General features: G+C 41.6%; 1 protein-coding gene across 2 annotated transcripts in view; it reads right to left on the reverse strand.

Moving 5' to 3' along the window:
- adarb2 (adenosine deaminase RNA specific B2 (inactive)) overlaps positions 1 to 24,866 on the reverse strand; it is a 333,076-nt gene that overhangs the window by 260,735 nt on the left and 47,475 nt on the right. For both annotated transcript variants that reach the window (XM_034706696.1, XM_034706695.1), the window contains one exon: positions 3,480 to 3,558. In XM_034706696.1, the coding sequence (XP_034562587.1) occupies positions 3,480 to 3,537 (58 nt within the window). In that variant the 5' untranslated portion in view covers positions 3,538 to 3,558. The remainder of the gene's footprint in view (positions 1 to 3,479; positions 3,559 to 24,866) is intronic.

A 24,866-nucleotide genomic window follows, 5' to 3' on the forward strand; every position in this document is an offset into this window, starting at 1 on the left:
TCAGGGAGAGCATTCCACAATTGCGGGGCAGCGGATGAAAAAGCCCGGTCTCCCATAGTGCGGAGTCTGGATTGGGGGCAATGGAGGCGGTTGGTGCTGGTGGAACGGAGGGTTCTTGTGGTGGTTTGTGGGTGTAGCAGTTCCTTCAGATATGTGGGGGCGTGTCCATGGATGCACTGATGTGTGAGTAGAGAGATTTTGAATTCGATTCTGTATGAGACAGGGAGCCAGTGGAGTGAATGTAGGATGGGTGTAATGTGGTCGTATGTGTCTGGAAAAGGAGGTGATGACGTAACAACACTAGAACAGACAGCTTTACAATATTGGAATTCAAACACGCATCCTTAATGTTAAAGCACCCTGAGAAGGACACTGAGTCTTTCCTTTTATATGAGATTTTTTAAATGAAGAAAATTTAGTTTGGCTCTAAAAACAAAAACTAAAAAACTAAACATACAAAGACTTCAGGGCAGTACTTCTGTAAATAGCGATGATAAGTAAGCAATTAAAAACAGGATTATATCTTAAAAATATATTTCTAAGTTTAAGTAAGACTTTGAATTTATCACAAACTGACATCAAATTTTGATAATGGGTGCATCAAATAGCTTGCTGGCTGCTCTTGGTTATATGTTCAGTGTGACCAGAGACACTGACGAGTTGAACAGAAGCTTCATATTTTCATGTTTGTTCCTGTTGCAGTTTATTTTCAGGCTGGATGGAGAGTTATATCCGCACAGACAGATGGAGAAAAGAATTGTGGATCTCGGGAGGTAAAGATGCCAGGTCTAATCAGGCTGAATTCTGCAGCTGGAGGGGGAAGAGATGTACGGCTACATTTTGTTTTTGCTCATTGGTGTCAGGCAGGTAGAGAGCTCCAAACTCCCCCCCTTCCCCCCTCCTCACCCACCCTCGACCTGACCTCCCTGACGGCACATTTCAGATATTTCATGAGTTAAAAAGCTTCCCTGGCACACCTCACGCAGATATTATGTGCTGTTCTGGTTGTGACCTGACAACAGAGCCAGGAACAAGGACACAAACTCAAATGTCAGCAGAGCTTAGTTCTGATCAAACATCCTGTTCTAACTGATAGCACCCTGGACGCTGGAGCCGCTCGGGATCTGGCTATAATTGAAAACCGAGCAAAACAAAATCAAACAAACTGTGCTCCTCTCTTGCATGTCTGATGGGTTTCATCTCTAAATTCTGCTCTTAAGAACACATAATTGCACATACATACATACATACACGCTGCACACACACGCCGTCAACATGACCACATGGGGAATTTAGTAAACAGAAGATTATCATGTTGCAAAAGATCCTGAAGGCCTTGAAGCTCAGCTGTTTCCCTGGTCTGAAGGCAGAGATTAATTGCCTCTTTTCCACCCCGACAGTAATCCTTGAAACTGCCTCAGCTTGGTGCAACAGCATCTCACACACACTGCGAGGATACACCACCACATGGAGGCAAACAGGCCACACACACATACTACTACTAATATCCAGCACATTAGCACTTAAAAGCAGCATCTAGAGTGACTCTAAGTCTTGCAGGCGTTTGAAGTCTTACGAAGTCATGGAGAGTAACAATGATGCTCTGCTCATGTTGTTAATCTCAAAACACGAGGAGGATCGGTAACACAGTGAGTCTTTGCACTTGTGGATTGCTGCCGCTTCCTCTCCTCTCTAATACCTCCTGGAATAAAACAGACGAGAAAGGCTACATGTGTTGTTTCCTGTGATATTTACAGGTCTTAAAAATCAAAACCGGCACACCACGCTTTTAATTAATTTCTCTGTCTCTGCACACAAAACCGAGCGCGTGCAGAACGGCAGCATATGGTGCGCCCCTGTTTTGAAAATCCTCAAGAAATCCAGAGTGGAGTGGGGATTTATGAATGTAGCAGATGAGGTTTTGATGATTATGAGGCTGCTGATGGTCGTCGGCGCTGGAAAAGGTTGTGGCTTCCACTCTGCGGTGCAGCATATGCTCCACACGGATAGTGAGAGGTCATCCAGATCTTCTGCCAGAGCCGGGTGTTTCATTACACCAACAGATGGCTGCAGGGATTTTATCATTAAAACATCCTCCTGCTCAATCTTTTTCATATTATGAAACTTTTCATGTTGACATTATGTTGTCATGTGTGACGTTTAACATGCTGTCAATCAACCGTCACAGCTGGAGTTCTGCTTCCCTGGTATAAAGGAATAAGTAGTCCAATGGTTTCATTTACAGAATGAGCCTCGATCCTGAGGTTTGCACATACAACTTTAAAAAGTGTCACAGGATTAATGAGGATCAGGATGACCGGAAAGAGTCCCAGGCTGCACTCAAAGCTTTTATAAACTGAATCCTTGCTTCGAAACTAACTTTGGGGAAAGAGCAGATCCTGATTCTGAGACTCACCATGGGTCTGTGCAGAAATCAGGCATGTGATTTTCCTAACACCACGCCGCCGTGTCACTGCTGCACCGGCTCTGATTACAAGGCCCCATTGACCGGCGGTGCATGCGTTTCTTTCCTCCAATGATGGCGCCCTGTGAATAGGGTGTAATCAATCTCTGATCCAATCAGAGGCAGGTGTCTGAGTGACTGACAGAGAGGTCTCTGTGGGGTTCTTATGAGGCCAGAGTTAAAGGGCTCTCAGGGGACCAGAGGCTGTGACAAAGAGACGCTCTGAGAAAAAATGTAGTGAGCACCTTTCTATACATCACTCTGCAAGGTCAGAGGTCACCATGTAATGACATTAGAAGAGGTGTTTCTATGTCTTTAAGCTTAATGTAAAACCTTTTTTTCTTCCTTTGAGAATAATCTTAAAACTATCACAAAATAAGTTCACACATGCGATCATGTGAGATATAGTAATTGTAAGTTTCACACTAATGCTGTTACCTTCTGCTGAAACATTGTGGCCTCTTCTGTTTGCACTTAAAGAACAAAACTTGGCATCTTTTGTGCAGCTCAGCAGCTTTCTAAATTTATCAAACAGTAAAGGCACACAGCAGAGAGGCCAATGAGGCAGCAAAGAGTCATTTATTTATGTTAAAAACGGAGCTCACAGTACCAGGTCTTCTATATTTTACTCTCTAGTGTTACATGACATTTTCTTGTGCACAGGCACTTCTTATAAGGAGCAAGTGTACTCTTCTAGTGTACTCTTCTCTGCCCTCCTTTTACATCAGGTCGTCTGTACTACCCAAAATGTGCTAAACAACACTAAAGTGAGTCTGATAGAAGTTTCGGACAAATAGTTTGAGGATATTTACTTGCTCAAGTTGTTTGCACTTTTACTCAAATAATCAGTGTTTGCACCTTTGCAAAGAGTTTATGGACGCAGATGAATCTTCTATTGGTTAGCAAACATCTTTTTTATAATCATGCAGGAGGGCCATGACTGGTCAAGGCTGGCAACAGAAGAGCTACTGGAGCTCAAACTGCTGAAAGAGTTGTTGTGTATGAAGCTTTTTACCTGGAGACTGGTCATGGTGCCCGTGCTGAATCCTCTCGAAACATCCAAACTGGACCATGAAGCAATGGAAGAAGGTGGCCTGGAAGAACAAAACAAGTTCAAGGTGTTGACTTGTTCTCCGAATACCCCTGATCCAATCCAATCCAATCTGATTGGATCCAGTCCAATCCATGGCAGGGCTCCAGAGTGCGACTAAAACTTTTTCTAGGTCGCACTGGTGCACCTGACGCTGCCCGGGTGAGAACATAGATAAACATAGAGGTCGAAATATTGAACGTTTTTTCATTCATCATCTTTGAATGATATTTAAACAGTAGATAATAAAAAGTCCTTCATTCTTTGCAAAAGTTCAGAAATGTTATTCTGTAAATTGTTGAAATATTTGTTCACGCAGCCTCTCACAGAGTGGCAGACCTCTTCCTATCTTTACTTCAGAGAGAATCAACTTCTCTGTAGTGCTAATTGTACACTCAGTCATGTTGCTAACCTGTTGTTAATTAGCCTAACTGGTTAGGAGATGTTCCTCCAGGTGTTTGGTTGTTTTTTGCATTACACACATTTTTCCGTGTTTGGTTATGGCCTTTTTTTGAAAAATAGTTCTGGCATCAAATTTTAAAGAAGCATATATTTTGAGTAAAGAATACATTTTTGGGGGGGATTTAATGTGTTGTCTTTGCACTATTTTCATTTCAATAAAGCCTTTAAATTATTTGCAAACCATCAAAATCCATTCTTTAAATCTTAAACAGTGTCCCAACAGTCAGGAAATTGGGGTTGTAGAAATAGTGCACCACATGCTAAAGTTCACTACTTAGAAAACATTGTTCACTTTATTTTCATAACAATGGTTGTGTGGTTTTATCTCAGCCTGTTCACAGTATACAGGCTGTTGGGTTGGGCTGTATGTTGATGTTAAGGTGGCCCTTTTGTTCATATTCGGTTAGCAGGCAGTGAACAAAACAGCATTCTAGAATTCTGGACGGGTCACAATGCCATGATTTTAGAATGTGGATAAAAGGACAAGAGTGACCTCATATCTCACATTCTAAAGGGTTATAATAAAACACTGTAAACCAAGGTGAGAGATTCAGTCTGAGACCACACTTTCTGAGACTCTTGACCCAAGCAGATCTGCAACAGAGACAACGACTCTACTAAGATCAGTAATGGCAAGATTTGAAGAATCCAACACCCTGAGCTGGGGAGATATGATGGAGATGGAGGATTTGCAGGCTGAGGAGCAAATAACCACAATAGAATGGATCAACAGTGGCAAAAGCTGCCAGAAAGATCAGAGCACCCAGTGCCCCCCTCAGCCACCAGCAAGAACCCCTGACCAAAGGGGGGAAGAAGGCCCCTGGGGTAACCAACACCACCACCAGGCCCCTGACCAAACACAGGAAGGAGGCCACTGGGGTAACCAACACCACCAAAGGGCCCCTTACCAAAGGGCCCCTTACCAAAGGGCCCCTTACCAAAGGGCCCCTTACCAAAGAGGCGGAGGCCACCAACATCAGGCCCCCTACTATCATGGGAACCCGAGACGCCCTCCACAATGGCAAGTGGAAGAGAGTCTGATAAGCCAAATTGAGGAATTGAACTCACATCTTGAAAAAGAGAGGGAGTTGCGGCAATCAGAACAAGAAGAACTGAAAGACAACAAGATGGAAGTGGCTTATCTGGAGAAAAGGGTGAAGGAGGAGCGCAATGGGTTGCTGGACTGTGAGAAAGACAGAAGGCAGCTCAGAGAACAGCTCAAGCACCTGAACCCTAAGTGCAGCCCTCCCCAGGACATGTCCTACTACTCCCTGAAGACAAAAGAGGAGCTCATAGGAGTCATTGCTGCTCAAAAAATAAAACTTTCTGAGACAGTCTCAAGTGGAGGACCAAAGGAGGAATCAAACAATGCTGCTAACATCAAAGAACTCCTGGATCTGGTTTCATCCCAGAATGATCAGCTGCAGACTGAGACGTTGAGGGCAGACAGACTCCAGGCTGATCTGGATGAAGTCAGACGTCAACTTCAGGCAAAAGCCAACACTGACCTGAAGCTGACCACCCAAAATGAGACCCTGAAGCAGGAGATCGAGGACCTGCAGAAAGAGGCCCTCAACAAAGAGGTGTTAAATGGAGAGCAGCAGGAAAAAATGACAAATCAGCTGCAAGAAAAGTCCAGCACCTGCCTTGACCTGGCTTCCAAATTAAAACAGCAGGAGGAGGTCAGTCAGGCTCTGCAGGAAGACGTGGAGGAGCTCCAAAAACAAAAGGAAGATCAAGTGTGTGTGAAGAACAAAGATCCCTCACTTCCAATTGACATCACCCAGGAAGACACAGAGGAAGACATCCAGGAAAACATCCAAGAAGACAATCAGGACACGGACCAAGAAACATCTGGGACGACACCTGAGATGGTCCAGGAGACTTCTGAGATGGAGAGGGTCTCTTTGTGGAGGACATTCAAGAAGTTCCTCACTCCTAAGAGCCGCCGCCAGTACAAGCAGCAGAGGAGGCAGACCCAAGACCATCAGAGACAAAAGCCACCAAAACTTTAACATGCTATTCTGTGTCTGCGTGGGTTTACTCCGGGCACCCCGGTTCCCACAAAGACAATTTAGAAAACAACTCAACTAAAAAAAATAAATAAACAAACAAACAAAATAACATTTTTTTTTCTGTTTTTTAAGATTTCTGCAGAGCATTGTGATGGGTTTCTGATACTGTTGTTTGTAGAGAGATTATTGTGCTGTGACAAAATCAAATACTGTGTTTGATGAGTATGTATCTATTATACAGGAAATCCTCAAAGTGTCCAAACAGTGTTAATTTCTTAAACAAAAATTATGATGATAAATGTTTGTCAACAACCTTTGTTTTCCATTTTTATTTGCCCGACTGTGCATTTAACCGGTTTGTCAAAATAAAAGCAATGCATTCCTGTAATAGGGCGAGTTAGCTAAGTGAACTGAGGGGTACAGTTTTTATTTTGTCACTTATCTGCACTAAGTGTGCTCCTGGTCAAATTCTCACTGCCTCTGTACATCTTTCTCATTTTGGTGGATTATTTCATTTTCCTGATGCAGGGCTCCAGAGTGCGACAAAATTTTTTAAGAGTGCGACTACATTTTTTTCTAGGTCGCACTGCTGCACCTGACGCTGCCCGGGTGAAAACATAGATTTCTTTCACAAGCAATCATCTCTCTGCTCTCCTGTGACCAAACTCACAGTCATGGTAGGATCATATCGAGGTTTAAACCAATAAGAGACAGAGCTCCAGTGGGTCTTTGACTCTGATTGGCTGTGGTCCAGTTCACTGCTCCAAGTTTTGTGTGTTTTAAAATTGGGAGAGACCTGAGTGCCAAAGCAGCCTTACTGAAACGAAAGAAGAGAAAACAGACCCTACTGTTACATCTAGCCCTGCTCCTGTCATTCTATCCATCCCCACACCTGAGATTCCATCCAGCCAAGACACGGAGCCCTTGGTCCCTGGTAAAATGCCAAGCCCCGGTCCTTCGGCGATAACATCAGACTTGGAACCAGAGGAGACAACCGAGTCTGAGCTAGAGCCTGGACCCGAGACTCAAATTAAAAAGCCCAAATTATTATCTTTCAGACAGGACTGGTTGAAAGAATTTACCTGGCTGAGGTAAGACAAAGGAAGGAACACAATGCACTGTGTTTACTGTCAGGAGTGCGGTCAGAATATGGCAGGTAATAGTGCATTCGTAAGCGTAAACACAACATGTCTAAAAAACATACTCAGGCAGGCAGTAATGAATAAGGTCCTCTGAGGAATCAGACATGATAATCAAATTTAATGTTGCATACATTTTCTTTTTATACATCATTGTGCATCAAATAAAGAGCATTTCTCAACACCTTATTTTTGTTTAAAAATCATTCTCATTATATGAAAGTTATGGAGAGCGATAAAAAGGTGATTTTATGGTGTTAAAAGTGAGACAATAAAATTTTTTGATGGAGTTGGTACTGCAAGATGGGACTATGGGACAAAGGTAAAGTTCTGAGCTCTGGCAACAATATCCCTGCCTTCATGAAGGGTCATTGAGGGATTATCATGACAGACTGGCAGCAGATGCACTTCAGCAACTCGGTGAGTAACGGTTGTTGGCATTTCAGGGTGTCGTCTAGCCCAGATCCTCTTCCTTCCAACGTTTACGTCAACGTCAAGGTTCGTTTATTGCGCTGCGATCACCTAATCTGACACAGACAGAAAGATTGTCTGGTCTAACTTCAGCAGTAAAGGATCTGCTGCTTATCTTGGGGCTGGATACAGAACACTGTTAGAGGTCTAGTGATATCCATGACTCATCAGGTCAGGTCAGGATTGTTTTGGCCTTGAGCTGGAGAGAGAGGGGCCTACATGATGTTTGGAAGGTGGTCATAATGTTATGTTACAGAGTGTGCATTGGAGTCACTTACACCTGGTATCTTTAATTTACAGCAAATCAAGGATGTGATATTACATGATCTGATGACAGCTGGTACGCATGCTATCATAAGTGAAGGGAGTGCTGACTCTAAATACTTTAAGGGTTCAAAATTCAAAAAGCACTTTTACATTAAAGGCAGTGTTGTGAAAATGAAGTAGATAAGTGTGTGTGCATTCATCGGAAGTTTTCAAACTATTTGTTTGCTTAGCGCCTTAATGGACCAGATGAACACTTGCACAGCGTGGTGTTCAAATGTCAGAGACCTTGAACTGCCCTGAATGAACATCAAACCTCTGTTTTCTGACTGAAAGGGAATAAACACATTCCCCTGATTCTTTCTGAGCGCTGCAAACATCAGCATCAATAATTTTAGTACTGGAAGTCTCTAAGTGCTTCAGACAGGGACAGAAAATACCACAGTGTTCACATCAGAGTGGAGTTACCTTCCAAAGCTATGCTGTTTTTATCTCCCATTCAGAGAAACTACAATTTTATCCTACATTTTTCTTCATATGTGGGTGTTTTTCTTTACCATTCTTGTTTATAATACAGTCATAACAGTGGGAATCTGGTTTTCTTGCTGAAAAAGTGAACTCCTCCAAGTGAACAGTAGATGGTGGTAGTAAACATTTTACATCATTGTGTGCAGGGGACTCCAGGTTGTCTTTAACTTCACATTTTATTGTAAGTTCTGAAGTTTTATTTTGTAAATTGTATATTTATCAGAACCTCATGAGATACACACAATCATGTGTCATCTATATGCTTTCTCAGTGCACACACCTGCACAATAAGGATTCCTTTTTGCACCCTGAGTGAACATTTCCCAGGGATCAGACACAGGCGTCATTACGTCCTGTTACTCAGAATCACAATCAGGCATGAAGGCTACACAGTGTTTGACAAAATGCAGGAAGAGAAACACAGAGCTTCTAAATCCCCCAAGTTAAGCTCATCACCTCGTCTCCTCTGAAGCTCCTGTCTTTCATCAGGCGGGTTTATCACTGCGTCAGAGAGAGACACTGTTTGAAGTTTCAGCCTTTTTCCCTCCTCACTAAACCACACATCAGGTGAGCGAGGAGAGACTAGATCCCCGTCAAAACGGACAGAGTAGGCTGAGAATCCGGCGCGGCTTTCGTTTGACGCCAGACATGCGTGAACATGGGTGGGGTTGTGGGACTAAAATCCACGGTCATACAGCGGTTAGAGAGAGAGAGTGTGTGTTGTTTCGGGTTAGTGGGGGGATAAAAGCACTGTGGATGGAAATGAAAGCTGGCAGATCAATAACTGTGGGAACCTCGAAGCTGTCAGAGGAAATGCTGAACAAATACCAGACTCTGGATGTAATCCACACTGAAAATGAAACATGTTCGATTTAGATCTAGGGGTACGAATTATTAACAGCTAAAAATGCTCTTTTTTTACAAAATCTGCCTCCTGTGAAGATGAAGATCTAAAGTGTCTGAACACCTTTTACATCCCACCTCTTTACCTCACTCTAGCTTGGACGAGATTTGGTTGTGTTCAGCATTTCCAATATGGCACCCACTGACGATTGGCTTCAAACCACGATCAGGAAAAGAAGGGTGATGTCACGGATAATTAGGGGTGAGTATTGGCAAGAAACTCACGATACTTGGGTCACGATACAATAGTGTCACGATTAGGGATGTACATTTTAAGTATTTTCCGTGATCGATTTTTGGAAATGTTAATGATCAAATATCGATTAATTGATAAAAAAAAAACATTATTATTCTTACGGAAAAAAAAGGCCAAATATGTTGTTTTACCCCTAAATTATATTTTCTACAGCAACAAAATGCAAATAACTGACAGGATTGAATACAGGTACATGTTTGACACGCAGATTATCAACGATCAGGCTCATTAAAATATTCTCCACGGACATAATCTTATAAAGTGAAGGCTCATAATACTAACAGAAAAGTACTTCAGACTCACAGTGTCCAGTTTTCTGTTTACTCGTTCTTATTGAGAAAAATAAACATGTGTATTCAATCAGGTGTCAGCCGGGAGCGCAACCGGGTCATAATCAGTCCCGCTGGAGAAAAGCTCAGACGGCTCTGATGTTGCTGGTCTGTAAACGTAGCGTACCTGAATTTCCCACCTGTCTGTTGCCTTCGTATCCAAAGGTGGGAAATGTCCTGTTTAAAGTTGTCAACCTTCGTGTCCGTGTCGTTGTTGGCAGCAGTTTTGTATTGATCCTCTTTTAAAAAGCGCACGTGGAGACATGACGCACAGCCGCAGCCTCCAACTGAGCGTCTCCACTGTGCGCAACACCTTTAACAGCTGATTCACATCGAAACATGCTTTAAACTTAAAACACCTCCCTGATAGATGAGTGTAATATGAGACCACATGATGTTTGTTCCACGTGACGGAAAATTGATAACAAAAATGTGTGTTTCGAGTAATTTCTTAACAACCAATTAATCGATAATCGATTAATTGTGGTCATCCCTAGTCACGATATATCACGATATCACAATATTGTGATTAATTGCGATATTCCACACAGTTAAATAAGAACAAACTAGAAATGTTGTATATGTAAATCACACAATATTACTCAAAATTGAAAGGACAAATTAAGTCAAAAATATTTGATTGAAAACAACTTTTCCACTTTATTGTTTTTGAAATACTGGTGTCGTATTTTAGTTCCAACTCGGCTAAAATATGAATTTTTATTTTAACAAAATATCGATTATTATATCAGAGGTTAAAGTATTTCAATATATTGCCGTATCGATATTTTTTCACACCTCTACAGATAATACATCAATTTTTTTATACAGTCTATGATAGAAACATATAACTTAGGCCCTGTCTACAGGTGTGTGGATATTTTTAAAAACACGTTTCCTCTGCGTTTTGTCCCTTCCATATCTAAACAAAGCTTTAGGTCACTGACAATTGAGGTTTTTTTAAGAACACCTTCCAAAGTAGAGATTTTTAAAATCTGTTCTGTCTATATTTGTTAGGACAGCAAAATTGAATGTTTTGGGAAACACTGACATAATTAGCATAGCCTGCACATGGCAGTTGTTTACATGTATTGTTCATGTGCCAAGATGGCAGGCTACCGGTTTGTTTACCATTACTCTGTGCTGCTAATTTTAATCGCATGTTTACAAGGAATCCTGTCCCGCTAGTACAAGAGGATGCTCCATTCGTGTGCATACAATGTTCTGATGCAACAGACAGATTGGACATTATTGCCACCTAGTAACCTTGTATGCTTATGGGAGTGTTCATGACTTTCCCTGTAGTGTCATGTGTCTTCAGTAAGTTTTAAAATTAAAGTAGTATAACTGAAATACGGCTAAGACAGTTTCTGTTTCAGTACTGTTAAGAAAGGCCCAAAACCGTCTCCCTGTGTGTCTCTGAATCGACAGAGCTGAGGGATGCTGGACCGTCAGGGGAATTCTCTCTTTTGCCTCTTTAGTTGGAATTGATTTCTTCAAAGGCGACTGTTGTTTTTTAATTAAAACACTGAACTGGCTAATTGTAAAATTGATTCAGCTTGTGTTTTTCTCTGTGTGAAGCAATATAGTGTTGCCCTCAGTGCTATCTATATTTATCAGAGGGAAGTAAAGCAGCTTGCACTCTCTGCCTGTCTTGCTCTTTCTAATTCCTGGGACACACAGACAGTTCAGAGCGTTTAATGCCCTAATCCCACAACTGTTCCAAATGTTTGGGAAGTTTCTCAGTAAGCTAAACGTATAAGTGACAGTATGAGAGTCTTTAACTCACAGCAAACCCTGTAAGCTCATCCTCAAAGTAGCTTCAAAGTCTGCATCAACAACAGGATTAAACATCAGACCAATCCTAACTTCAGGAAGTGATTTGCACTCCGTTTACATGTTGCACATATACAATTGAGCTATAATCATGCGTGATGTGGATGTATTCACGATGAACTTATTGTACCTTCTCCCTGCAAGGAAGATTTATGACGAGGCTGAGATGAAATTTTCTTTAGAAAAGCACATGACAAACCTCCACATCCGTCTTTCTTGAGGGCTAAAGTTACCTTCACAGACGCTATATTTCAGTAGGACGTTTTGCCACTGGATTAATCATTAGGTCCTAAATTATTCATCCCTTATCCAATCTTGAAGAAACTGTCCTCAATGTGAGGCTCAATGTGATTCCATAATTTTGTCATGAAAAATGGCCTTTTGTGACACAGCCTGGGGCATCCTGGCAGAGGTTTCACTCACTCACCTCGGCCTCTTAAGAGCAGCTCCCCTCGGCTGTTTAGCAAGTTTACTCTATTATCAAAAATACACAAGGTAATTCAAGGCTTACACACATGGAAAAACACAGTTACTGCAAGCCACATACACACAAAGCCATCCAAGGCTACATGGACAAAGCTCTATATGTCTTTTTGTTAGAAAAATCTCTTACATCTAAACCATAAGGGCTAATCTCCCCTTCAGACAACTACAAAACACTAACTATATCAGTGTGTCTTGTGTTACGCTCCCTAGCTCCTCTAATTGTAACATGAGACTGCTGCTTGTCTCATTTTATGCTGGAAATTATCAGTCAAGGTTAATCCCATGGGTGAACCATCAGGAGGGGCGGTATACCCTTCGAATACAGCATACATGTGTACACCCCATCTCTCCAGGATAATTTACTAACTGATTCCTACATTTCCCATCAGCCACCTTCTTAAAGTGACAGGCTTAACTGGTAACATTAAAGCTTTTTAAGCTAACTTTGCATTATCTTATCCTTTTTGACTACTTTCCATAAAAAGGGTGGGAAAAAACTCCATTCAGGCCTCTATATTAGGGACACACAATTTGTTCTTGATGGTGATTGGAGCCCCCAAAAGCAAACTCAGAAGAGGCAGACTGAGCAGAAACCACAATGTCATCTATCGATTATTTTTCTCTACTTTATGTTCTTTCCATGCGTGAGCCCATTGGGGATGTAGCTTTAAGTTAACAAATTAAGTCACTCTCTTCTGCTGATGTTTCCAGTGAAGCAGATCTCTCATTATTTTCCTACTCCTCAGTGGAGACACCACAGGATTTGGGCATTGGGGACAGGCATGACATACTGTATCAATGGACCAACTCATGCTGTTAAATCTGTTGGGGAATTAATCCCTTGTTTGTTAGCTGCATATATTCCAATTATTCATGGACCTCTGAGTGTGTGGCTAAATGGTTGAGTTTGAACCCAATGGCGATCGTCAAACAATAATATATACTCTGGGAATGGTTGCCAACCTTTCAGGAACAGTAGTGTAGCCAGTGGTTTGCTATACTTAGAGCAAAGACTTCCTTTTCTATGTGTGGCATTGTGTACAGTTGAGTTGGCAGCTTAAGAAGCGATCATGTCAAAATTTGCCTTTCCAGATATCCAAAATAAACCCCATTATTTGTTTACATCCTGTTTAACCAAGCACCATTTCATCTGTTTGTGGTGAGTCTCAGTTTCACTGTAAATCCTAAGTTATGCAGAGGTTTTACCCTGTCTAACTTCAATGGTATAAGCCCCCAAAAAAAGATTTTGAAGTGATGTAGGGGAGAATGGGGTTGGTTGTCACCATAGACTGTATAAGATATGGACGTAGTATCCGTGACGTCACCCATCTGTTCCTAAGAGCCGTTTTGAAGCAAATCGACGGCGGCAGCCATATTGGTAATGCGGAACTCAACTAGGCAGAGTGTGATGTAGTGTGAGTCTCTTAGCCAATGGCTGTGTGTTCCCGACCGGGAGTCACGTCAGTCATGTCCTTATTTGGGCAAAACTCATAATCTTAATATCTTCTTAACCGTCACGTTAGAAAAAAGTTCACCCCCCGTACAGTGTGTGCCATTAGAGAGATTAGCTTCATAGGGCCAAGCCGTTTTTTGAACCAGGCTGTAAACATGTTTATTAATGCTGCAAAGATCGTCTTTTTCCCATTCATGTCTATGTGGTTTCCAGTGTTTCTGCAGCCAGCCTCAAGCGGATTTTTGATGTATTGCAGTTTATATCACTTCTACATGGGCTTCATCGTTTGAGACCGGAGTTTGCAGATTGGTTGTCACACTTTTTACTGTTTTGATGATTGCTCATCATAAAAACATCTTTCAATAGTCATTCCTACATTAAATTGAAGCTTAAGGTGTTGGCTTTAAATGTGTATCCCTTTCATTTTCCAACTCATTGTAACAAAGAGGCAATTAACTATCAAAGACACTGACACATTGTGACAACCAACCCCATCACGGGGATGGTTGTCACACAGTATGGGGTTGGTTGTCACAATGGTATTTTAATGGGAAAAATCTTTTGAAAAAGGCAAGAAGGCAGAACTAAATTTGAATGTTTTTTTACACTGACAAGTGATAGGCCTACATAACAACAAATGCATTTTAACATAAAATGAGTAAGGAACATGAACAGGAAACACATCTTTAGGCCGGCCTATATAACAACATAAAGAACAAAACAAATAGGCCGAACAATAATGGCCTACTCAACTAGGCTACATGCAGTCACTGTCTGAGTTACAGTGATGGCAAATGTAGGGTCTGCGCACTCCAACTCATTTCACCATGCATGATTTTGCCAACATAGGGGTTGGTTGTTGTGACAACCAACCCCAAAGAGAATGTGACGACCAACCCCAACTGGAATTTTTTGCTAGCATCAAGGCTAACAACCATCTAACAACTAGTTAGCTAGCTAATAAAACTCTAAACTGCAGCTTTCCCCTCACACTTTGTAAGGGTAACACTTGTTTTGTTATAAACCCATCGTTTAAAAGCCTAGAAGAAAAATACTGCGGAGCTGAGTATTTACAATTTGACATGAAAAACACAAAAAGTCCTCTCACCTCAAGTTCAGCTGTCTTACTCCAGAGAAGACTATGTAGGTGAGCTCTGATCCTAATTCTGGAAATGTCCATACCCCAATTTGAGAGACAGGGCCCTCTGGTGTGCCAACCAACTCGTGTGACAACCAACCCCGTTCTCCCCTACTTACAATTCACAGGTCTTTGGTTAGCAGAAATAATAACATCATGATGCTGATTAGTAGACAGTCAAAAGTCAAGCTTTATCATGCCTGTCCTCGAGAGAAGAAAACAACTTTTATAATTTTTGTTTGTTGTATTAAACTGTATCTGATGCATTCAAGGGAGTCAGGAAATCAAAGCACTGGTTGGCTCTTTTGACATAACATGAAGTTGAAATGTCTGATCCACAACAGATCTTTACCTGCTCTTGCATGCAGATATCTGTTTATTTTCTCTGGTTTGTCAGTGTTTGATTTCAGAATCCTGATGACGATTATATTAATCTGTCACAGCCAGCAGTCTAACATTAATGCTCTTCACCTCACGGTTACGCTGCTACATGCATATTCAATAACCTCTTTAAACCGTAGCATGCCTTGAAAACGATAACAGGCTCATGTCTAGTCAGTACTACTTGGACCACAAGTGTACGGAAACCAGAACATTCCCTGTACCAAAATCCAGACGAAAAAATCCAGTGAAGATTTTACATTTTAATGAAGATTCTGCAAAAACAGATTAAGAGTAACACAAAAGGAGTCAAGCTTGTTACTTCCCAAACATTTTCAGACCTCAAGTGTCTCCTCAGCTGCTCCCTCATGGCCACACACAGACACAAAAACCCAAATGATTTAGTCCTCTCAGTGAGGCCCCATAAATCATCCTTCTGAGTCAATAAACAGCTCCGCTCGACCATCTCTGAACCTTCCAGAGACACTGTTACCCTTCCTGTCATGTAAGCGCTGTGGAGTAATTAACAAGATATGTCTGCAGGGAGAACAAAAAAGTGCCACTAATACACACTTCAGAGTGTATCACCATGGAGAGTGAGTCAACAAGGGTTCAAACAACGCAGTGCCACTTTCACTTTGCTTTTTTAAATTCTCGACATGTGTTGAGACAACTGTATCACGCCGCGCTGAATCTCCACACGGGTGTTAGCTCGGTATTTAACTCCGGGTGATTGGGCAGATTTTCAGGCACTTTGATATACCCCCAAAATGCCAGCTGTAGAGCATGTGAAGAATGATTGAATACACACTGAGATGTCATCCCAAACAAAGAGCCAGCAAGCCTCAAATCTCAGCGCTGAGAGGAAATCATTCTCACCTAAATCCCAGCGAGACTAAAAAGGATTCAGGGATTACAGCAAGCGCTCACTTAGCTTTAATCAAAGTGCAAAGCTGTGCAGGCTTCTGCTGCTGCTGTCCCTGTTAGACATTTAACAGAGGAAGGAGTTGGGTTGAATCAGACTGGTGAGTAATTACTTCCATACTTTTGCTTAAGTGATGGAAACACCTCCCTCGGATTGACTTTGTTAGCTCTAACTTCTCTCTGTTTGTTTTTTCTCCTCCAAATCTTCACTCCTCTCTTTCGGCTTCTTCTGTACATCTTTTGTATTTAAATTGAGGTAAGACTTCTCACATCTGATCATCTCCACCTGCATCTTCTGCGTGGTGTGCCGTTGGTTGTTTTAAGTGTTTTTGACATTGCCTTGTTATCCCGCAGCGCTGCATATGTTTGTGTGTGTGATCTCCATATAGAAAGGCGTGTGTAGGCTTGTTCTCTGAAACGATGAACGCGGTGTATTTATGCATGTTTCGGCTCTGTGTGTGTGTTTTCACTTCGTATCACACTCCTCAACCCCACATCATTACACCCTGCTTTAATCCCCTCCTCCCCTCCTCTTCGGTTTCCCTCTTTCTCCTCCGGGGATGTGACTTCTGCCTCTTTGTACACACAGCTCAGGTAACACTGAGGACAGAAGGCAGTGTGTGTGCATGTGTGTGTGTGTGTGTCTGTGTGTGTGTGTCTGTGTGTGCAGAAGAGACAAAGAGGAGCCCTGAAGCTGTCTCACAGGTACCAAACACAGCAGAGAGAAAGGTAAATATGGATTATTGTGCAACATGAGTGAGCGTAGGCAGCAGCTGCAGGAGAGACACTCATGAGATCCGATGTAGGAATTAATGAGTGTGAAAGATTCAGTTACAAATTGCTTTGGATTACTTTCTATTTCAATCTGTGCAACACTTATTGTCAATTAGGATGTGAGTGATTTTCTTTTCCACTTACCAATATCAATGAGCCTCTACTTTAGGCATCGCTGACTTTTTATTCACTTTAAAAAATGACTGCAACTTCTTTTTTAAAGCCTCTGGGAGTGATGGTCGACTTTTTGGAAATTCTGGTGGAGCCAGCGGTTAGCGATGAAACAAAGACCTTGGGCGATATTACTGTCTAATCAGAAATTTGAGATATACCCAACAGTTATGATGTAAAATAAAAACTGTCATTTATTGGTTTATTACATCCCCCAGAGGAGTGCTTGTTCATCTGTTTCTGGTCAGTCTCAGTTTCATTGTAAATAACAAGTTACACAGAGGCTCCACACTGCCTTACTTCAGTGGTATGAACATACAGTATCTCACATAAGTGAGTACACCCCTCACATTTCTTCTAAAGCTGATGTAAAAGAAAGTCTGTAAACAATTTGCTAAAGACAAGCAGACGAAGGACATGGGTTACTGGAACCATGTCTTGTGGTCTGATGAGAACAAGATAAACTTATTTGGTTCAGATGGTGTCAAGTGTGGGTGGTGGCGCCCAGGTGAGAAGTACAAAGACAAGTTTGTCTTGTCTACAGTCAAGCATGGTGGTGGGAGTGTCATGGTCTGGGGCTGCATGGGTCCTGCCGGCACTGGGGAGCTACAGTTCATTGAGGGAACCATGAATGCCAACATGTACTGTGACATACTGAAGCAGAGCATGCTCCCCTCCCTTCAAAAACTGGGCCACAGGGCAGTACTCCAACATGATAACGACCACAAACACACCTCCAAGACGGCCCCTGCCTTGCCAAAGAAGCTGAGGGTAAAGGTGATGGAGTGGCCAAGCATGTCTCCAGACCTAAACCCTATTGAGCATCTGTTGGGCATCCTCAAACGGAAGGTGGAGGAGTGCAAGGTCTCTAACATCCATCAGCTCCTTGATGAAGTCATGGAGGAGTGGAAGAGGATTCCAGTGGGAACCTGTGAAGCTCTGATGAACTCCATGCCCAAGAGGGTTAAGGCAGCGCTGGGAAATAATGGTGGCCCCACAAAATATTTACACTTTGGGCCCAATTTGGACATTTTCACTTAGGGGTGTACTCACTTTTGTTGCCAGTGGTTTAGACATTAATGGCTGTGTGTTGAATTATTTTGAGGGAACAGTAAATTTGCACTGTTATACAAGCTGTACACTGACGACTTTACATTATATCAAAGTGTCATTTCTTCAGTGTTGTCCCATGAAAAGATATAATTAAATATTTGTAGAAAGGTGAGGGGTGTACTCACTTTTGTGAGATACTGTACATACCACGATGCAGATTAGTTACAAGATCTGTCATCAAGAGGAGAACAAAACAACTTTTAAAATGTTTGTTTGTGAATGGAGGTCGAATCCATCATTTCTGATGCTTTCCAGGAAGTCAGGAAATCTAAACACTGATTGTCCTAAGTGACTGTATTTTGTTTTCACAACTTTCTTTTTCTTTTCAAATATGTATTAATTATAGACTGTCAACGTTTCTGTCTTGTACAACTTCCATCCATTATCTTGACCGCTTATCCCGTTAGGGGTCACGGGGGGCTGGAGCCTATCCCAGCTGGCTTCGGGCGGAAGGCAGGGTACACCCTGGACAGGTCGCCAACCTATCACAGGGCTAACACAGAGAGACAGACAACCATTCATGCACACACTCACACCTACGGGCAATTTAGAGTGATCAATCAACCTGAGCATGTTTTTGGATTGTGGGAGGAAGCCAGAGTACCCGGAGAGAACCCACGCATGCATGGAGAGAACATGCAAACTCCACAGAGAAAGGCACCCGCCCGGCCGGGGATTCGAACCAGGAACCTTCTAGCTGTGAGGCAACAGCACTACCCACTGCACCACCATGCAGCCGTCTTGTCTTGTACTTAAAACTCTTAAATTCTTATCTCTGTTATTAAATATCCTCCCCAGGCTCCATTTTCTCCCATGGCTGTTACAAAGTGTCTCAGACAGTACTACAACTATTCCTACCAGTACTTCTTTTTCCAGGCTCAGTGAGCAGAAACCTCCATGTTGCTCCACTCTCATTAGCAGGTAACTGAGGTTGACCATGACAGAGTTACAGACCTGAGATTAGACCCTCGTCTTCAAACAAACTCTGCTGGATATCAGGGCTGAGAGTGATCAGGCTGCCTCAGACAAGAGGATCACTTTTAATGAGCCTCCTCTCTGTTCCCACCAAACAGGCTGCTCTACCTGAACACCGTCCGTTGGGATGAAGACTGATGTCCAGTCAGCTGGGAGGAAGAGGACCAGCTGAGGTTCACTGCAACTACAACTTTTATCCAGAGCTAGTTGCAGCAGGAATACTCAGTACCCAGTGAGTAACGGTATCATTTCAATACTCCTCACAGTTCAACCTGACCTCTGAGAGATCCTCCAAGTTTGGCTTGTTTTCCTCACATACTGTAAGTTACTCAACAGCTCCTTTGTGTTGTCATTTTGGAAACAGATAAATCTTCCCCCGCCACCAGCCGTGCCCTGGTTTATTCCCATTTCCGCTCTCCCACTAAGAATCTTACTGACAGAATTTATGGAGTCAGCATGCTGCAGATCTGTGAGCCTTTTAGCCTCTGCTGTAATGCTTACACAGGGAAATGGAACAAGTGGACACGCTGTGCCAGCTGACGATATTAAACACTGTACAGCAGAAAATTCATTCTCTTAAGCCTTAACTTGTGTGAGTCTACAGTGTCCCGATTCTGACACAGAATGGAAAGCATTCTTATCCAATCCAAACATTTCTTTCAGCATCAATACAGAGGTCATATTAATGATTTTTTTTAGACATTTTTCATCTATTGAACAGTTAATGAAAGGTCACAACATGGGGCAGAGAAGGAGGGATGGTTAATAATCAATACTTGTGTATAGAACAGTGTTAGGTATAGGTACAAACAAATGGTACATTTTTGTGTGTTTCCATTATAAAAACAGAGTCAAAGACAGCAGGATAAAGAGGACATTTCAGTGTCAGGTGTCTTTTCAACATTTTGAAAATAGAATTTCTATAAATTGGAACTTGTTCCTATACTCATTATATTAATCATTACTTGCCACATCAGGCTTCATTCTTGATTACATAATTTGAAAATTGTAGACAGCACATATGAGATTCCACGTTTGGACTCTCTTCCCAACAGAGTAATATTTCGGTTTTCTAATCAACTTTTTGAGTTTAATTTTCAACATTTCAACTCAAAGCTGCTGTTGGAAGTCACAGAGTGAACATCTGTTCAGAGAGAGGGACTTCGAATGTCAACACTATCCCTCCCAACCAGATTTCCTCTTAGCCCCCCAACACCAATCGGCGTGTGTAGTCATGACAGTGCCGGACTCATAACCAAACGGAGGACGTAGTAGGGGCCGCCCCTCAACCAATCAGGACAGAGGATTAGAGATTAGCTATGATTACGGTTGCAACGGATCAAAAAACTCACGGTTCGGATCGGATCACGGTTTTGAGTCACGGATCGGATCATTTTTCGGATCAGCAAAAAAAAAAAAAAAAAAAAAGAAGACAAATACAACTTTGTCCCTCCATTTATTTTGTAAAACTCTTTTAAACTTTTGCCAATAAAATAAAAACAAGATTCAACTCAAAATGTACTGCTTGTGCAAAGCACCCTATCTGTGGGCCCAGTCCTGCCTCATTCACTGCATTTCATGGCATGGCAAGTGAAGGAGCAGAGGAACTTCAAAAGGTTCACTCCATTCTTCTTTCAATCGTTGATTTTCACCGTCCACTTTTCTTTGAGCTGCAAACTTGGAACACACCGTTTTCCCTACTCATAACACAAGGAAGAGAAGAAGTTAAACTCCTCTTTTTATTAATTTAATCATTTTTCAATTGGCGTTAAAACTAAAAGTAAGAATCTATCTTGAACATTTTGATACTTTTCTGAAAATAAAGCAGCTTTTTATCTTACTTTTTCTTTTAACTGTGTAATTGATGTGGACATATTGGCTTCATTCTTAAAAATGTAAAGTAATCAAACATTGCTGTACTGTTTGATTTGTTCATTTTCTCTCTCTGCAAGGCCTTTATACTGGTGCTAACATTTCATTCAGGCGATTTGACTTTTTACTGGACATTGTCACTTCACTCTTATTATAATTTTCATTTCGAATTATTTTTCAAAGATAAATAAAAAAGGAAAACTGGGGATTTTACGTATTTTTGCAACAGGCACTGGAATTGTGATTATTGTCATACTCAGATCTAATTTTGAGTATTCCTTGCACTGAGACTGCTACTGCCACTGTCACTTTTTGTCATCATGCAGCACTAAACTCTCTGTTTTTCTGATCTGTGGCGAGGTAATGTTTTCATAATAGTGCTCAGAGTCAGTTTTAGCTTTTCTACTCAATAATTGCTTTTTACTTTTATTTTATTTGACCAGACTTTCATAATGCAAATGTAGGTCTTGAGAGGATAACAGAGACCTAACCTCTTATCACACTCACACACTTCAGATACATTTCCTCTACATATAAAAGGCTTGAAACAGTTAGAACTCCTTTTAAAGTCACATTACTGTAAAAGCTCGGGTTATGCTCTCCTTTGCTCTGCAAAAAGGAGATCAAAGAAACCAAAAATGGCTCGAGTGCGTTCCTTTGGCGCAGGGTGACTTTCTAAGGAGTTTCCAGGTGCAACAAACAGCATCATCATCCACATAATGTGATGCAGGATCTGCCCTTTTGTTTCATGTTGGCTAATATGCAGCAATTTGCCACCTCACTCCTTCCTTTCTCTGTCTGGGGAGTCTTTGAAGAGGGACGACATTTGACACAGCATCAAAGTGTTCACAGACGAGGACCAAGGTACCAAAATTGGCTGCATCCTTTCACTGTTAGGAGAGGAAATGATGGAGGATTACCGTGTTCCAAGGTTGTATGTTTTATCCGCTCTTACGACAATGAGGCTTGTTTTTTAAGAAAGAAAAGTTTTGTCTGAATACTCTTCATCCATATTTCCTTCAAACAGCATCTCTCAAAGTTAAAAACCGGAGTGTGATGAGTTAGACTTTATCGTACGGGGTGAGACATTTAATCTTTCACAGGTCTCGCTCCCCTCTTTCCTGCCATTGATTTTGACCATCATAAGCCATACTATAGATAGTGATCAGCGTCTAATCAGCCGCATTATCAGTATGCCCTTCCCTATCAGAGCTCCCCTCACCTGAGGCTGTCCACTCAGATGCTGCTCTTCTGGGCAGCTCAGTGGGAAACAAACAACCTTGCTCTGAAGCACAAACACTTGTGAATGAATGTCCTTCAATGTCCATGTGTCCCACTATTTTCTCTTTTTTTTTTTTACTATTTTCTTCTTTGTTCACATTTAATTGGATGGATGTCCAAAGAAATATCTGATGGTGATCTGCTGCAGTCATTAGCCTTCATATGTAACTGAATATCTGATCATTTTACCCATGCTAATAGTGTGACTTTGGGGATGCTTCTGTTTTGTTGTTATTTTTGAATGTATGTCCATTGGTCCATGTTAACCTGCAAGGAGGACTGAAAGCTGGTAGTGCTCTGCTAACTTTAGCCGCACTGCAAACTAGGGATGTAACGATATATCGCAAATCGATAGAAAATCGATACAAATAAGGGTGGATTAAAATCGATTCAACATAATTTGTATTGGGATATCATTTTTTAAAACAGTAGAAGGCGCTATCTGCATTATACTCTGCTTGTTCCACATCATTAAGTCTCTTAATGTCTCTTGTGCTACTCTCTAGTCACTCGCTGAGTGGACGTGTTTTAAGTTTAAAGCATGTTTCAGAATCAGCTGACTTCACACAGCGGAGACGCTCAGCTGGGGGCTGCAGCTGAGTGACAGGTCTCCACCGGCGCTTTTTTCTCCGCTGCTGGACTGATTATGACCCGGGTGCGCTCCCGGCCGACACAGGACCGCGTTCACATACTTATATTTCTCAGTAAGAACGAGTAGACAGAAAACTGGACACTGTGAGTCTAAAATATGATCCTGTTCAGTTGTCCTGTTGCTCTAAATCCACATGTTGTAGTCTTGACTCTATGTCCATGCATCCACGGAGATTATTTATAAGCCTGCTCCTCACGTTGATATTCAGTGTGTTAACATTTTGAACACCTCAACATGATTCGTAGCTGTTTAATACTGTCAGTAATATATATACATTGGATCATGAAGGAAATTTTGGTTTAGGGGGGAAAAACGCATTTGGCATTCTTTTTGACATGGAAAACGTCCAAGATTTTTTAATGATTAAATGATAATTAATCGTTAACATTTCCAAAGATCGATCAAGGAGAATACTTGAAATTTACATCCCTAATTCAATTTTTACCTTTACCTTATTTGTTTTAATATTAAATACTTTCATTTGGGAATCGTTCACTTTCCATTTCTTGATAATTGTTCTGAAATATTCCAACAAGGTATTATTGTATGGTCATTTTCAGGTACTGAAAAAAAGAGTGCAATGGTTTTATTTAAGTTTCAACACACTTTAAAAATGAAAAAGGATTACTTTGTTTAAAAATAAATATAAGAGAAAAAATATATATTGCAACTGTCCATATCTGAGAATTGAAATGAAATAATTTTTTCTTGAAAGTCGTTAGAGAATCGTGAGTGAATCATGTCTAGAACCAAAAATCGGGATTAAAATTGACTCGTGGGTCGAGTATCTCGTTACATTCCCACTGCAAACTAATTCGACATTGTTTACCTGCATACTCTGTGATACTGTATTTGGCTGTGTTCTATAAATTATGCTTGATTTTGACTGTTGTTGAGTGTTTTCTTACCTTAAAGGTGACATATCATGCAAAATTGACTTTTTAATGGTTCTTTACCTGAAATATGTTTCCCTGGCATGTCTACAAACCCCCCGAGAATGAAAAAAATCCATTCTGCCCCTGTTTTGATTTCTACACCTTTCTGTAAATGTGTGTGAAACGAGCCGTTTCAGACTTCCGTGTTTTAGTTACGTAACAACAATATCCGGTCTGTCACGGAGTCAGAGCTCGGAGCTTGTTCAGCCCATAGACTGTATAAAATAATACTGAATCCCTCCCCCGTTTTTCATTACCTGCACAAATGTGTGCTAACAAGGAGCTTAGGAGGGAGGCATGCTAGTTGTAGGCTGTCTTAATAAACACAAAGGTCGGTTTTACTCCCCACGTCTGCAGATTTGAAGATCTAGTGGATGATCTTTATTTTCCATGGAAAAGTGCTAGCGCTAGTTAGCATAGCTACATAGCTACATGTTCATAGCTGTAGCTGTGTACCAAGACACACGTCAACATACTGACAAATACAACAACAAGAAACAGAATCTGTGACCAATCCTTCAGAAAGGTCCTGCTGCCTTTCTGGCAAAGGTCGGTTTTACTCCCCACGTCTGCAGATTTGAAGATCTAGTGTATGATTTTTATTTATCATGCATAAGTGCTAGCGCTAGTTAGCATAGCCACATAGCTACATGTTCATAGCTGTGTACCAAGACACACGTCGACATACTGATAAATGAAACAACAAGAAACACTAAATCTGTGACCAATCCTTCAGAAAGGTCCTGCTACAGGCGCCTCTCCGTCAGGATCAGATTCTGGATCAGATTCAGAGGGTTGAAGTAACGTGATCTCTGAGCAGCCGTGTATATTCAGCCAACATGTAAACATTAGATCAACGTGCTGGAGAGCCGAGGTCACATCCACTTCCTGAGGGGGCGTGGTCAGAGAGAAAACAGAGTGTTCTGAGGAGGACTGAAGAAGAGGGATTTTCAG

Source organism: Notolabrus celidotus, chromosome 17 (assembly GCF_009762535.1).
Source record: "Notolabrus celidotus isolate fNotCel1 chromosome 17, fNotCel1.pri, whole genome shotgun sequence".
NCBI classification, from domain to species: Eukaryota; Metazoa; Chordata; class Actinopteri; order Labriformes; family Labridae; genus Notolabrus; species Notolabrus celidotus.